At 36.1% G+C, this 17,844-nt stretch overlaps 1 protein-coding gene across 1 annotated transcript in view; it reads right to left on the reverse strand.

Annotated features, from left to right (window-relative positions):
- Positions 1–1,438: 1,438 nt before the first annotated feature.
- Positions 1,439–17,844, reverse strand: part of LOC121376910 (cullin-associated NEDD8-dissociated protein 1-like) — a 57,326-nt gene continuing 40,920 nt past the window's right edge. Inside the window, 9 exon segments of the mRNA XM_041504695.1 lie at positions 1,439–3,549; positions 4,519–4,665; positions 5,018–5,189; positions 9,130–9,201; positions 11,402–11,590; positions 12,307–12,496; positions 15,085–15,152; positions 16,282–16,385; positions 17,488–17,582. Coding sequence (XP_041360629.1) covers positions 3,422–3,549; positions 4,519–4,665; positions 5,018–5,189; positions 9,130–9,201; positions 11,402–11,590; positions 12,307–12,496; positions 15,085–15,152; positions 16,282–16,385; positions 17,488–17,582 — 1,165 coding nt within the window. The 3' untranslated portion in view covers positions 1,439–3,421.

A 17,844-nucleotide genomic window follows, 5' to 3' on the forward strand; every position in this document is an offset into this window, starting at 1 on the left:
TTTTGGCATTCTAGGAAGTAAATTTGAAATGTTTCTTTGCCTCGGACTATTTTTTTATTTTTTTTTACACATCCACGGACGGACCTCGGCAGACTATAGGGGGTGCGTACGCACCCCCGCCACCCCCCGATACACAATCAATCTAGGATCGATCCTCGTTGGTGGGTCCATTGGGGCATTTCTTGTTCCAGCCAATATACCAGGTCTGTTATATCAAAGGCCATGGTATGTACTATCCTGTCTGTGGGATGGTCCATATAAAAGATCCCTTGCTACTAATGGAAAAACAATGTAGCGGGTTTCCTCTCTAAGACAATATATCATAATTACCAACTGTTGGACATTCAATAGCCGATGTGATTTAGCAGTATTGTTAAACAAAATAAACGTTTAACTTTTATTCTTGTTGGAAATGTAATAAATTAAATGTGATATCAATTCATACTTTGGAAATTACACGTTTTCCTCTCCTGAAAAAGACGTTTCCACGGAAATGGACCCTTTCATGGTTCATGGATTCGTATGTTCCTTTTTTTTTTTTTTATCGTAAATGTCACACCAGTTTTGATATGACGTCCCTTACAATTCAGGCACAGATCCATTTGGTAATCAGTCTGGCTTACCGAAAATTAGTACGATCACGAGATATAATATATATTAATAGTAACACTTTATTTCCATTTGCTGTCACAGTTTTTTCACACAATTGTTCAAAACTCTTTAGCCTCGATTTCATTCAGTGGATGTACTTGTAAACATGTGTCAAGTGGTCGATTGATTGACTGATCAAGCAATCACCCTGGTTAATAAAAATGTCCATTGATACAGTAACATCCAGTTAAACAAATCTACAATTTATAAACTGAACAGAAAAACACTTGAATTTTTATTTTAATTTAATAAAGAACAAAATAAACATCATGACCTGCCAAAATCTTCGTCCCAGTGTTAACAATTATAATATTTTAATTTAAAAATTTTTAAATAAATTCCACTATAAATATTTTATATTTTCATGTATTCTTATAAGAACACACTATAATTTTTAATGAAAGCAATATTAATTATTAGCCTGCCTCTTGGTCACCTGAGATAACCATGGAACTGTTGCATTTGTAAATGAGGGGCGTGATGTAGCCCAGTGGTAAAGCGCTCGCTTAATGTGCGGTCGGTCTAGGATCGATCCCCATCGGTGGACCATTGGGCTATTTCTTGTTCTAGCCAGTGCACCACGACTGGTATATCAAAGGTCATGGTATGTGCTATCCTGTCTGTGGGATGGTGCATATAAAAGATCCCTTGCTACTAATGGAAAAATGTAGCAGATTCTCTCTCTTAAGACTGTCAAAAATGACTAAATGTTTGACACCCAATAGCCGATGACTACAGGTAATTAATCAATGTGCTCTAGTGGTGTTAAAACAAAACAAACTTTTTGTAAATGACTACCGTTTCATTCTCCACTTCACATCAACATTATGCAAAATAAAAGCATTATTTAAATTTATTACAACTAAACTGTTTTCAAATATATAGTGGAACCTGTCTAAACTGGAATCCTGTCAAAACCAGCCACGTTTCATGGTTGTGAATTTTCTAAATTCTAAAAGGCAACCTTCTAAACAACCAGGATCCTGTCTAAATCAGATAAATATTAGATCAGTTACATGATCTGGTTTAGACAGGTTTCACTGTTTACCGGTAGGCCTAAAAATGTGGCTGTATAAAGTTGATAACATTACATTAACTAACACTCAATACACATATATATGTGGCAGATTACTGAACTGGTTTATTAGCATTTTTTCAATACAATGTGGACTTTTTTTTTTCTGTAACTGTTAACATAGCAGTTCATGTTAACTAACATTTCATGACGTACATGTATGTACCATATCCATCCAGTTCACCTACAAGTTACTAACATTTCAGTACCACGCTGCATCAACAGTATTTCAGCTGTTAACTAACATTTCAGTATACATTTTCCAACAACTTTCAGTATTCGATGCATACCAATTCAGTATTTGATACAAAATGTTTCAGTATTTGATACATACCATTTCAGTACATGTATTTGATACATACCATTTCAGTGTATGCTTCAACAGAATTTCAGTAATTGTTAACTAACATTTCAGTATATATATTTTCCAACAACTTTCAGTATTTGATACATACCATTTCAGTATGTGTTTCAACAGAATTTCAGTACTTGTTAACCAACATTTCAGTCTATATTTTCCAACAACTTTCAGTATTTGTTACATACCATTTCAGTATGTCTTTCCACAGTATTTCAGTACTTAGTAACTAACATTTCAGTTTATATATTTTCAACAGTTTACCATTTCAGTATATGCTTCAACAGAATTTCAGTACTTGTTATCCAGGGATGTCATTAATAAGCAGCTGGCGGCAAATTTGCACAGAGTTTTTAATAAATTGTCACCAGATATAGAATTACAAAGAATAAATGCTTTCCGATTGAATGTTGATTTTATACAATGTAATTTGCGCATGTTTTATATATATATATGTGTTTGTAAGCTTGTTGCTGGGTGCTTAATAGTACCTTATTATCAATGTCAAATGTCAACATTTAAGACAAACCAATGAAAGCGATTCATCCTGCGGCTTCTATTTCAACCGTATGTCACTTGACACATGTTCATATGGTACATTCTAATTTGCATGTGTTGACAGCCCTGTTTTATATAGATGTATATATGCGTTTGTAAGCTTGTTCCTGGTTGATTAATATTAGCTTATTATCAAATTGAAAGTACAATATCAATATTTGTGATAAACCAATGTAATTGTGTAATTCTCAGGCTCCACTATCAATCTTATTATGTCATGACAACAGCCAGCTATAATTTCATTTTCGCTCATTACTTCTAATCATTATGACATCACTGGTGAACCAACATTTCAGTATACATGTTGCACATTCTTTTGAGTTTATCGACACTTGACACTGTGAGCACAATGTCAAAAAGTATTTTGGTACCTGTATGCCACGCCACTTCGGTATTTAAATCAGTCAGTATGTCGACAACTCTGTACTTTCCACACATTACAAAAGAGAAAAGAAAAAGTTCGGAATCGAAATTGAAAAAATACATTCCCGATTACTCACCCCACCCACCTCCACCATTTACTGAACAGAACACAATAAAGCAACTATTTTGCATACTGTTCCCACCCCGCCCCCAAACGGGACTCCGGGTGCCACAAAACATATTGGGGATAACGGAACAGCAAAGCAGAGACGATGAAACAGTGAGGTGAGTTTACGACCAAGGGTGCATCAATCTGCTATGTCCATCGTACAACACACGCAAGTGAATCCCTTCTTAATTTTTTTTTGGATATAATAATGTATGTGTGTATAGGGTTTCTACACACGAGCAGAAATTCAGCTTGTATCCATCAAGGTCGTATCCGAAGTGGATATTGCGTCTTTCTGAATGTGTTCAAACATGGCGGCCAGTTCAGAACTCGATTTGATCTGGGTCAGGAATTCGTTCATCTGTGGACTCTTGTCTAGAAAAACAAAAACCCCATAAAGAAATTATTAATGTGTGTAATAACAGAGAATGAATATGCATGCATAATAATGAGGACATCAATAATTGAAGAAAACCTGGATAATTTTCTCTTTTCATTATGCTTGACCTGACCTTGTATCTATGGAACCCTCCTACCCTTTGCATGGTGTGGTCTGGATATCCCATTAGACAATGAAATGGTGAACTCTTCCAATGAGCATGATAATTAATAATATTTAAAACATATATAATAATAAATTTTTTTTTAGAATAATGTTAGAAATTATCATAAATTATTTACACAATAACAATTAAAATGTGCATTATAATAAGACTACAAACAAGTTTCTTAAGAAATGGCAAAATAGCAAACTTAAACATAAAGTGAAGTATCCAAAAGACGGTTCTGTCATTACACAAAAAAAACCTTTATTATCCTCTTGTTTTTTCCCCCATCCCCACAACTGGTATATCAAAGGCCATGGTATGTGATGTCCTGTTAAGTGGGAAAATGCATATAAAAAGACCCCTTGCTGCTAATGAAGGTTTCCTCTAAGACTGTATCGAATATATGAAAGAAAGAAAGAAAAGTTTTATTTAATGACACACTCAACACATTTTATTTATGGTTATATGGCATCAGACATATGGTTAAGGACCACACAGATATTGAGAGGAAACCCGCTGTCGCCACTTCATAGGCTACTCTTTTCGATTAACAGCACCATCCCACAGAGAGGGTAGTACATACCATGGCCTTTGATATACCAGTCGTGGTGCACTGCCTGGAATGAGAAATAGCCCAATGGGCCCACAGACGGGGATCGATCCCAGACCGACCACGCATTGAGCGAAGGCTTTACCACTGGGCTAAGTGCCGCCCATTCGAATATTTGATGTCTGATGATTAATCAATCAAGGAGCTCTAGTTGTGTTGTCAACTGTTTTGTTTAACCAACTGTACCTGCATCTGGGATGTTGAGAAGAGCTACCACGGCCCGCAGTGCGGATCTCTTCAGCTCGTCTTGTTTCTCAAACTCCTGTTTCACCGAGTGCGCCTTCACTTTTGTCGTACACGTTGCTCTCAGCGGTTCTACCAGGCGGTCAAGTCCTGAACAAAGAGATTATTGAATTAAGAGTGTGTATCGTTGAAATAATTCACCATACCATAAGACTGTTGATGCCAATAAAAACAAGCATTATGAAAGTACTACTAAAGCAATAAATGTCCCCTACCGGGCCGCAACAATTTTTGGTATCTCCTAATTTTAAGGGCCATAATTCTGTCAAAAATGGGGAAATTGCAATGAAAGTCAAACTTCATCTGTAACAGTACATGATAAAGCTACACACGAAATTTCAGCTCAATATCTCAAAGCATTCTAGGGAACTAATAAAATAATAATATAACATGCTAGTGTTTTCACAACTCCATAACCTGGTGCACAGAGTACACTACTCACGTTGTAGGACGGCGCTAGGACAGAGGTGAGCGAGTCTGACCAGCATTAAGTAGGTCAACATCTTGATGTCGTAGTGGTCCTTGAGTCCGTCCTCCACATGGTTGAGGAACTCGAAGATGTCCAGTCGGTCCAGGCACGAGTCGAGCAGTGTGTACATACATTCAAATGCTGCCTGGAAAAATACAACACTGTCATATAGGCTTTTTAACTACATTACATTGATTACCTTTCATTTCAATTTATTTTCATGTACATACAGTCAAATCCACTTAATTGGATGTCGGATTATTGTATATTTCGGATATTTGAATATGTTTGTCCTGCACGGAACCATTTGCCATTATGACAATACAAAATCCAACGGTTAATTGGATGTGTTTTTTAACGTGTTTTCGGATATTTGAATATAAAATTATCCTTGCCGAATGGCAATTGCATGTAAAACATAGGAAAGTTTGTGTTACTTGATGTGTTTTTGTAAAAATTTATGATCGTACGTAATACCATACTATCGTACATGCAGAAATGAATACTTTTAATTTTATTTAATTTCATTGTTAAAAAAAGAGAAAAGACTTACAACAAACTTGTTTTCTTGTTTCTTAAATTATTTCGGATGACTCGTTATTAATCAATACATTTCCTAATTACATCGTAATTAATCCATGAACTCTGAGATTCATCTCAAATGTGACCCAATGGCCGAGACAATGCAGGACAATCAAGGATCAAAGTCGGTCATTCCCACCTTGTTGGCGGCCATGTGCGTTTCGTAAGCAGGCATCCCTTAATCTCATGTCGGCCACTTTTGAAGCAGTGTATGTTTAATCCATAAATAAACACTTGTCAGATATTTTTCTCTATGAATTGTCGGTGACAGTAACAAACAAAAGCCATTTGCTACTAGTGTTATTTTTAGCGGGATCTTTTGATCACGTGATTTTTTCCTCTGCAGCTCACAATGCGAGGCCCCATTTGGGGGTGACCGATTATGGTGATTACTGTTTAAATTGTTTAAATGCCGACAAAAGGTAAGTTGTAGGAGATTTTCTTAGCAAGTTGGATTAATCATCTTTTGGCTATAAATATTGACAAAAACTTTTTTTTTTCACAATGTCAACATGGCAAATAAACGGAAACGAAACGATTTATCTTTGGCTCAGAAATACAACGAGATATGTGCCCAGTATCTCGCCAATGCTAACCCAGAACGAAAAAGACAGAGAACGGGAAAAGCAGCCAATGTGGAAGAAGGCCTTATCAGAATGGTTTTCCGTCGTCCAATATCGGGCCCAATATTAGCGTTTGTGTTTGTGTTTTTCCTTCTGTTACATTGAATAACGGCCTTTCACTTATTTGACTTTGGCCAGTCTAGTTTACCTGTCAAATCAGTTACAAATGCACACAGATAATAGTCAGATAGACGTCCTGGTAAATTACAGAACATGGAAATGACTACTTATTCAAGATTATATTGGGTGGTGGAGGTGGTGTCTTGTTGCATTTGATTTACAAATGTACAAAGAAGTTAATAACGGCCGTTTAATTATCAAGAAGTTAATAACGGCCTTTTAATTATTTGACTGTGGCCAGTCTAATTGAGCTTCCGGTGGTTTTATCTGGGTCATTATATGTTTAGTCACTTCTACTTCTAGGCGTACAAACGGCATTAACTGTTGCCTCTTGTATTTATCAAGTTTATAGACAAACTTGATAATGATAACAGAGTCACAATATGGAACTTGGAATCGGTATTTTATTAACACAAAATACTGACGAAAATGCCACATGTCATGAGGCCCAAATTGGGAGAATCGTAATTAGGGTTTGCATAAATCAACAAGAGGTCTTAATTGGGTATATCGTATGTCGAAATTGTACCTTCGGTTTATTGAATATGCCGCTTATTTGAATATAATTTTGTTGCACGAGGCACATCCAAATAAGCGGATTTTACTGTACATTCAAACGCAGCTTGAAGCACAATTATAACATTGTCAGTAAGGCTTTTAAACTACATTGCATTAATTACATTTTATTTCAATTTATTTCCATGTACATACTGTAAAATACACAAATTGCTAATTTTACCTTTAATAACTATTTAAAGAGACATACCCTTTTTTAACCCGTGAAAATTAACACTAAGTTTAGTTAATCTACAAACCTGTAACACATTTGCATAAAGTTACAACTGAGTGAAACATGAGTCTGTGACTTTGAAATGGTGAAATACCCTCTAAAAATAAATTAAAAGTGGATTCCATATCTGTTACTTCTCGGATGCACGTGCGTTTTAAAAATATGAGAAATGCATTTTGTGATGTTAAAAACACTAGGATGACCAAAAACACTTCAAATGTATGGAAATGGATAATCTAAACAATAAAATCTAAGTAAAGTATGATTTCACTTATCAAAACAGCTCCAATAGTAAAAAATATGCCTTAGTGTTTAAAAACTAGGGTACCATATATTGCTGTGTATTAGCCGACTCCTTGGATAAGCCAACCTCTTAGTTTGACCCTAAATATCTAGTACAAAATCATCGGCCTTGTGTATAAGCCGAGGTCATCTTTTGTCCAGTTGTATGTTGTATCGATTTCAATAATACTGTCAACAAATAGACTTTGTGCTTTTCTTGTTCATTATACTTGTTTTCCCTTTAATTATTACAAAAATGGTAATCGCAATCAATGTGGCAATGCTAACATCTACCATGCCGTGAAAAATAATTTAGAACTGATAAAGCATAACAGTAAAGCAAAATAAATAATTCAAGCTGTAACATATCACTGCACACAAGTAATTAATTTATTCACTGGACAGCAAAAAGTAAAATCATTGAGGCATGTTTAATCCCCCACCACATACACAGAAACAAAAGATCATGCGGTCCGTGACTGTAGCTGTTCACTGTATATGGTATGGTCATGTGACAATTGTGGGAGTAATTATCGTCCTGAAATTCATGTTATGTTTTTTCAGTCGGTATATGTTAATAATGAGCTTAATTTATTTATGACATTACTTTACAGTTTAATGCACCCTCCCAACAAAACAATAATATTAGAAATATAATACTTGTCTGAAGAATTTTTTTAAATTTTTTATCTTAAATTTGCTATATGAAAGACTGGTCCCAGCATAGGTCAAACAAAGATGGCGGACAGTTGGAAATAATACGTTTTTACCATTGAAATGACAATAAAACAAGTAATTTTTTTTAAATTATTAATCAAACTTATAACGCATTGAAGAACAAAAAACTGCATAATATTGCATGATGGGGTGTTTTATTTATACTGTGCACAAATTATTGTTACTTAATCTGTGAAAGGCTAAGGGTCTGGTCAAAATGTATAAGTCGCGGTCGGGCGTATTTTCGATCGGAATTTTATACTCCAATTTGTTGCCTCCGTGTATAAGCCGACTCTTCATTTGGAAAGTGGTTCTAAGACTTCAAAAGTCGGCTAATACATGGCAATATACGGTATGTCCCTTTAATATATCTTTTTTACAAACACCAGCCTCAATTCCATCATCCAAACTGGACAGTTGACAGTTTTCTCCACACAATCATTTATAAAATAAAGTTTGGTTTGTTTAACACCACCACTAGAGCACACTGATTTATTAACCATTGGCTATTGGAAGTCAAACATATGGTCATTTTGACACAGTAACAGAGAGGAAACCTTTTAAATTTTTCCATTAGTAGCAAGGGATCTTTTATATGCACCATCCCACAGACAGGATAGCACATAAAAAAAGCCTTTAATATACCAGTCGTGGTGCACTAGCTGTGACGATAAATAGCCCAATGGGCCCACCAACAGGGATCGATCAGACCTACCGAGCATCAAGCAAGCACTTTACCACTGGACTACATACCGCCCACACAATCATTTATGGATTGTTATTAGCGGTAAAGCTCAACTGATAATATTTGCTATTATAATCGATCAGTGGATCATCTCTACCCAGAACATTATGTAATGGTGTCAGCATTTGGTGATGGAAACATAATAATATTCCGATAAACCACAAGGGAACAATTACAAAATATTTGTTTGGAAAGTAATATTTCTGAAGAAATTTTTTAAAAATACCTTTCGGATGTCCAAACCATCATCAAGTGTGTGTTTGAAGGGCCCCATCTCCACTTCCCGTATTAACTCTTTCTGTAAATGGAACACACAAACACTTATTGTGAATATACACAAGCTTTCACATGTTTGTTTTTCTTTTTTGGTTTTTTTTTCGAAAAGAATTCAATACATTTCATGTGTAAACCAAAACAGCTAAACGAGTCCCAGGGCCCGTGATTATAAAACTTAAGTCTAGACTTTAATGAAGTCCAGACTTTAACGTCATGCTATTTGAATGGCATTGCCATGACATTAAAGTCTGGAATTTATTATAGTCTAGATTTTAAGGTTTATAAGCACGGGCCCTGGTTGCAATATTTGGAGAATGAGTCTTCTTCTTCTTTTCATTCGCTTGTTGACTACACGTCGAGGCCAGCAGTGACTATGAATGATACTGTTCTCTGTAGATCACTTCTTGTGCCATACAGCTTCTTCTGGAGAGTTGTTGTAGTTGACCAGGTAGTCTCCCTCAGCTGCTGTAGGTTTATGTCTCTTTACGTTCGGTCAACTGTTCTGCTTCTCCACAGGAACACATGGAAGAAGGTACCAGCCGGAACCTCTTATCCATATGATGGTTCAGACTGTTGTGTCCAGTCCTTAGTCGAAAAATGATGACCTGTTCCTTCACGGGACAGCAGGTAATAATCATTGGTTTGGTTGGGAGGTCTATAGAGATTTAACAGCAGAAATGTAGTCATAATAGCTGCTGATGCATGGTATTGTGGTCCATTAGAGTGTGCCGTGCGGCCCAGTACCTCTGACTTCAACACTCAAGATTTCTGTTAGGGTTACCTCACCCTTAGTCCTTATTAGTCTAGCCTCTACCCATTGACCAGTCCAGCTTGGGTGTCCCTAACTGAAGCCAAAGCTCCTGCTGGCATAGCTCTCTGGGACACTGAGACATACAAGCCCCCTCACCACGTCAAGGAATGGACTATGAAAGAGAGGAGAATGAGTAACACACAACATGTTATACCATATAACGTAAATTTTAAAACCGAGCTATAACCATAGAAAGCAGTAGCTATCTGGGTAGCCTATTTTGAGATAACAGTTACCACATTTAAAGTTTAGGTCTACCACTTGTGTTACCCCATAGCAATACCGTAGCAACCGAGAGATTACAATGATCATATATAGCTATCAACTTTGGAATCTGAATTTGTAATAGAAATCCAAATGGTGTGTTGGTAAAATCAATGGTGCATTTCCACAGATTCCTCCTACCTCAAGTAAACAGTAAAGTTAAAGTTTGTTTTGTTTAACGACACCACTAGACCACATTGAGTTATTAACCACCGGCTATTGGAAGGAAGGATATGTTTTATTTAACGACGTACTCAACACATTTTATTTATGGTTATATAGCATCGGACATATGGATAAGGACCACACAGATACTGAGAGAGGATACCCACTGTCGTCACTTCATGGGCTGCTCTTTTCGATTAGCAGCAAGGGATCTTTTATATGCACCATCCCACAGACAGGATACCACATACTACAGCCTTTGTTACACCAGTTGTGGAGCACTGGCTGGAATGAGGAATAGCCCAATGGACCCACTGATGGGGATCGATCCTAAAGCGACTGCACATCAAGCGAGCGCTTTACCACTGGGTTATGTCCCACCCCTTCAGCTATTGGATGTGAAACATTTGGTAATTCGGAAACCCGTTACATTGCAGCAAGCAGGATTTGTGCCAGAGGGTAAAACGGGTATGGCGCCATACCCCAAAAAAATTGTAGATTAAATTTTTTTAAGTTAACCTTTTGACAAAATTAATTACTCTTATCATTACTGTACGATTTTCTTAACCCTAATCCTAAACTTAACCCATTTTCTTTCTGGGGGAGGCCCCCATATCCCCTCTTAACTGTGGTTGCATTCAATTCCATAGTGCCAAAAATTTCCTTCTGGCAGAAACATTGGCAAGTGATCTTTTATATATGCATTTTCCCCACAGACAGGAAAGCACAAAGCATAGTTGTGGTGCACTGGTTTAACGAGATAAAACCCAATCGGTTGAATGGATCCACCAAGATGATTCGATCCTGCAACAAAGCACCTCAAGCGAGCACTCCACCGACTGAACTAATTCCCGTCCCCATAAACAACATTAAATAAAATGTGTTAATACGTAATTTTAGTCATTAAAAAGCAAACATCTTAACAATCTTAGGACAGTCTCATTATTATTAAGACGTAAACATAAATATACTCCACACTTACCCTAACTTTGGTTTCGTTATACAAGTGAGGCAGCACTGAATCCAACAGATCTCTGATAAGAGAAGGTTTATTGTGTGCGGCAGAGTTGAACGTAACCAGGGCAACCCTTCGCACGTTCAGGTCAGGGTCGTGCAGTGTCTTTAGGAAATCACCGATACATCCTCGCAACAGTGTATCAATACCTTGAGGCTGAAAATAACACAATATACATATTTAGGAAATCATCGATACATCATTGCAATAAAGTATCAATACCTTGAGGTTGAAAATGTTCAAATATATTCAAATTTAAGAAATCACTGAAACATCCTCGCAATAAAGTGTCAATACCTTGAGGCTGAAAATATCCAAATATACATATTTAGTAAATCACTGATTCATTCTCGCAATAAGAGTATCAACACTTCAAGGCTGAAATATCCACATAAACATATTATTTAGGAAGTCACCAATACATCCTGCCAGTGGAGTATCAATACTCTGAAATTGAAAATATCCAAATATACATATTATTTAGGAAATCACCGATACATCCTCACAATAAAGTGTCAATAATCATATTATATAACATTTAGTGAAATATCTTAAAATATTAGTGAAATAAAAGTGTTATCAGTCACTCAGTGATAATAACACATTTTAGAGTGAAAATGTCACTATTTCAATCTAAAATGTGTTATCGTCACTGTAGAAAGTGTTATCTTCACTGTAAGAAAGTGGGAGCTAAATTTACAAAGTCTGTTTTTGTCTTACGCATGTGTAACTACACGTATTTCCAAAGCTTAAACACCAGTGTTTAAGAAAAACAGCCTTTCATAAATCTGCCCCCATATTTTATATCTATACCTCTGGTAAATGCAGTTTTAACAGTTGCTGTGCCAGTCAGTAACAAGTCAGACACCTACCTGATCGGAAATGGTGAATTTGATGGCTGTGACGACCGTACTTCGCGTTAGGGCCGACGGGATATCGAGGTGTTGTCTCAGATTGCCCAGGAGGTTTGCTGGGTCGATGAGGGTGAGTTTACCGAGACATTCCGACACGACGTTCCGCGTCCCTTCTTCTGGACATTCACAATGGTTAAATAACATGGACCTGTCAAACATAGATACAGATGTTAACAATATGGACCTGTCAAACATAGACAAACAGATGTTAAACAACACTGACCTGTCAAACATAGACAATCAAATGTTAAACAACACTGACCTGTCAAATATAGACAGACAGATGTTAAACAACATTGATCTGTCAAACAGACAGATGTTAAACAACATTGACCTGTCAAACAGAGATGTTAAACAATATTGACCTGACAGACATTAAACAACATTGACCTGTCAATATAGACAGAGAAAACATGTTAAACATTGACATGACAATATAGACAGATGTTAAACAACATCGACCTGTCAAAATAGACATAGAAAGATATTAAACATTGACCTGACAAACGATGTTAAACAACATAGACCTGTCAGCCAGACATGTTAAACAACACTGAACTGTCAAACACAGACAGATGAAAACAACATTGATCTGTCAAACATAAACATAGACAGATGTTAAACAACAATGGCCTGTCAATACAGACCTGATAAACATAAAGACATTAATAAACACTGACCTGACAGATGTTAAACAAGACTGACCTGTCAATATAGACATAGACAGATGTTAGACATTGACCTGACAAACATGTTACACAACATGGACCTGACAAACGTAGAGATGTTAAACATTGACCTGTCAATATAGACACACAGATGTTAAACGACATAGCTTGGACAAAAACAAACATAGAGAGATGTTAAACGACATTGACCTGTCAATATAGACACACACAGATGTTAAACGACATAGCTTGGACAAACACAAACATAAAGAGATGATAAACAACATTGACCTGTCAATATACACACACACAGATGTTAAACGACATAGCTTGGACAAACACAAACATAGAGAGATGTTAAACGACATTGACCTGTCAATATAGACACACACAGATGTTAAACGACATAGCTTGAACAAACACAAACATAGAGAGATGATAAACAACATTGACCTGTCAATATACACACACACAGATGTTAAACGACATAGCTTGGACAAACACAAACATAGAGAGATGTTAAACGACATTGACCTGTCAATATAGACACACACAGATGTTAAACGACATAGCTTGGACAAACACAAACATAGAGAGATGATAAACAACATTGACCTGTCAATATAGACACACACAGATATTAAACGACATAGCTTGGACAAACACAAACATAGAGAGATGTTAAACGACATTGACCTGTCAATATAGACACACACAGATGTTAAACGACATAGCTTGGACAAACACAAACATAAAGAGATGATAAACAACATTGACCTGTCAATATAGACACACACAGATGTTAAACGACATAGCTTGGACAAACACAAACATAGAGAGATGTTAAACGACATTGACCTGTCAATATACACACACACAGATGTTAAACGACATAGCTTGGACAAACACAAACATAGAGAGATGTTAAACGACATTGACCTGTCAATATAGACACACACAGATGTTAAACGACATAGCTTGGACAAACACAAACATAAAGAGATGATAAACAACATTGACCTGTCAATATAGACACACGCAGATGTTAAACGACATAGCTTGGACAAACACAAACATAGAGAGATGTTAAACGACATTGACCTGTCAATATAGACACACACAGATATTAAACGACATAGCTTGGACAAACACAAACATAGAGAGATGTTAAACGGCATTGACCTGTCAATATAGACACACACAGATGTTAAACGACATAGCTTGGACAAACACAAACATAAAGAGATGACAAACAACATTGACCTGTCAATATAGACACACGCAGATGTTAAACGACATAGCTTGGACAAACACAAACATAGAGAGATGACAAACAACATTGACCTGTCAATATAGACACACGCAGATGTTAAACGACATAGCTTGGACAAACACAAACATAGAGAGATGATAAACAACACTGACCTGTCAATATAGACACACGCAGATGTTAAACGACATAGCTTGGACAAACACAAACATAAAGAGATGATAAACAACATTGACCTGTCAATATAGACACACGCAGATGTTAAACGACATAGCTTGGACAAACACAAACATAGAGATGATAAACAACATCGACCTGTCAAACATAGACAGAGAGAGAGGAATGGAATGTCATAGAGATGATAAACGACATCAACCTGTCAAACATAGACAGAGAGAGAGGAATGGAATGTCATAGAGATGATAAACGACATCGACCTGTCAAACAGACAGAGAGAGAGGAATGGAATGTCATAGAGATGATAAACGACATCGACCTGTCAAACATAGACAGAGAGAGAGGAATGGAATGTCATAGAGATGATAAACGACATCGACCTGTCAAACATAGACAGAGAGAGAGGAATGGAATGTCCTAGAGATGATAAACGACATCGACCTGTCAAACATAGACAGAGAGAGAGGAATGGAATGTCCTAGAGATGATAAACGACATCGACCTGTCAAACAGACAGAGAGAGAGGAATGGAATGTCATAGAGATGATAAACGACATCGACCTGTCAAACATAGACAGAGAGAGAGGAATGGAATGTCATATTACAAGATTTACCACTGACCAGATTGTCTGAACGTAAGGACTGAGAGTTTCAACACCGGAAGGAGACGATGATTCACAACTGATTATCTGAAATCAAACAAAGAATACACAACTTATGTAACACAAGTAACTCAATATATTTATCATCCATCAAAGGCTTTTCTAAGAGATATCACTGGCACTATAATTAGGAGATAACCATAGCGAGTTTTTAGATTTGCGGGTGTTATTGTCTATTTGATCCCGCAAATGTCATTTTTGACTGAAGGTGTTAGCCTGAGGTTAAAAATGAAATATTTGCGGGCATCTGCAATAACACCTGCAAAATAGACAATAACACCTGCAAAAATAAAAACTCAATATGGTTATGTCCATTGTCAACTGGTTCGTTTTACAACGGAACTAACTGTATATTTGATGTTTCTTGAAAAAAATACCTGGCTACAATCCAACTGTAGACCCTTGAATCGTTAAATTCGCCTGTTCCAATTGCTAATGACATCACTTTCCGGGAGTTATTGTCTATGTTATCACAGAAAAAGAATGTAATTAACCAATCACAATACAGAACACACTCGCCATCAGTTTACAATATGCGATATCTCCTGTTATATTCCCCTAGGAGATATTGCTTCTTTTTGTTATGTCACTGTGTATGTTTCAATGCTAAACGAGTCTACCTCTGCTAAATATAGTGACATTCAACCCACATTTCTGACATTGAATAATAATGGATGATAAAAAGAATACCCCTCTCGTGTCTTGTGATAAATCAATTTATCAGCATTCGTTGATAAAAGTATAAAAATCTTCGGCAAGCCTCGGATTTTATACTTTTTTCAACTCGTGCTGGTAAATTATGATATACGACACTCTGTGAGTATCCTCTATATATTATATAAGATATTGTTTGTAAGTTTTCTGATAAATATTTTTCAAATTTAATTACAATGATTATCTGGGTTTTTTTTTTTTTACGTTCATCAGGTTATGAACAGAAAAAAGGATGTCAAACATGTGTAAACAGCTTTGCCGATTCAAACAGTTTGCATATGCTTTTTGTTTTTTTCATACCTCAATGAATCTAAGAGAAATAACACACAATCTTCACAGTTTTTACAAGTTTAATTAATGCTCGTACACTTCCTTCTTCAAATCAGTAACCATGTTCCGTGATATAATGGTAAATTACTCTGTGAAATGATTTAAACATTACCTCTTTAAGAGAGTGTAACAGCAGATACTGTCTCTTTGGCTGGTTTTCAATTTCCTGAAGCACGAACGGCAAAAACTTGGGCAAATTGCCAACACTAATATTACCTGAAAATAAAACATGCAATACTTAAAAGTTGGATTTCAAAGTAACTGTCATGTCATTTCTTTCAACAACAACAACAACCAGCCACCTCCGTAATTCACCCACCCCTAAAAACAACTGCACCCACATGCTTTTAAATTATGACACACATCATTATTATTAATAATATAACTATTAATAATATTTCTTGTTCCAGTCAGGCGACGACTGATATATCAAAAGGCTGTGGTAAGTGATGTCCTGTTGGTATGATGTTGCACGTAAAAGATCCTTTGCTACTACTGGAAAAATATTGACGGTTTCCTCCAAGACTATGAGTTAAAAAAATTACCAAATGTTTCACATCCAGTAGCCGATGTTTAATAAATCAATGTGCTCTAGTGGTGTCGATAAACCAAACAAACTTCTTTTTCAACTATTAATTGCGATTAGAGGTGTTAATCATTTGGATTTTCATCGGAGAGGAGAACATATCTAGATACCTCATTGCAGTAAAAAATTAAAAGTTTTTTTTTTTTTTTTATATCAATAATTATTGTTTGATTTGACATAGAAAGAAAAAGAGTGTTTTGTAAAGAATAAAAATGTAATATCAGGGCTTCTAGATTATGGTAGCCCCACTCCTATGGCTAGTGATATTCAATGTTGGGCTAGTAAATAACTACTATTACCATGCCCGACGGCTAGTGAAAAAAAAAGAAAAAAGAAAGAAAGAAAAGAGAGTCCAAAGTTGCAGTAAAATTTGTATTTTGTAAATATGTATATCCTGCTCTCACCCTACATCCCAATGTTAATATTTTTACGCTCTATCTCCCTCTTTAGGTGACATATCCAATTATTACTAGTATTTAGTAAAATTGTATTAACTTAAAGTAAAGTAGGGCTAGTGAATTTTTTTATTGATGCTAGTAAATTTTTTAAATCACTGATCCCATGGCTAGTGGATTTTTAAAATCACTGATCCCATGGCTAGTGGATTTTTAAAATCACTGATCCCATGGCTAGTGGATTTTTAAAATCACTGATCCCATGGCTAGTGGATTTTATAAGAATTCTAGAAGCCCTGGTAATATTTTTCATCTGAACTACTTTTACAAGTCATACCTAAAGCGTAGGAAGCTGCTGATTTGACTTCTTCGTTGGGCGATGAAAACGATTCTAAAATAACATTCTGTATGTCACCGTGAGTACTCAAATCTCTGAAAAATATACAAACATAAGTAAACAGTAAATGTTTGATTTTGAAATTCATTTGAATTATCAAGAACTAATCTAAAATTCAGACCTATAAAATCTGTGAATGAGGCCCTTGGTAACCTATAGGTTACAACTCATTTATAGTTTACCATTCCCTTTATTATTTATTCACAAACATGCTGATACTTGGCTATTTATTACAGGGCTAGCTCTAGGCGAGAGAAACATTTCGCCAAATTGTCTACAGAACTTCAAACATTGCAG

Source organism: Gigantopelta aegis, chromosome 7 (assembly GCF_016097555.1).
Source record: "Gigantopelta aegis isolate Gae_Host chromosome 7, Gae_host_genome, whole genome shotgun sequence".
Taxonomy (NCBI): domain Eukaryota; kingdom Metazoa; phylum Mollusca; class Gastropoda; order Neomphalida; family Peltospiridae; genus Gigantopelta; species Gigantopelta aegis.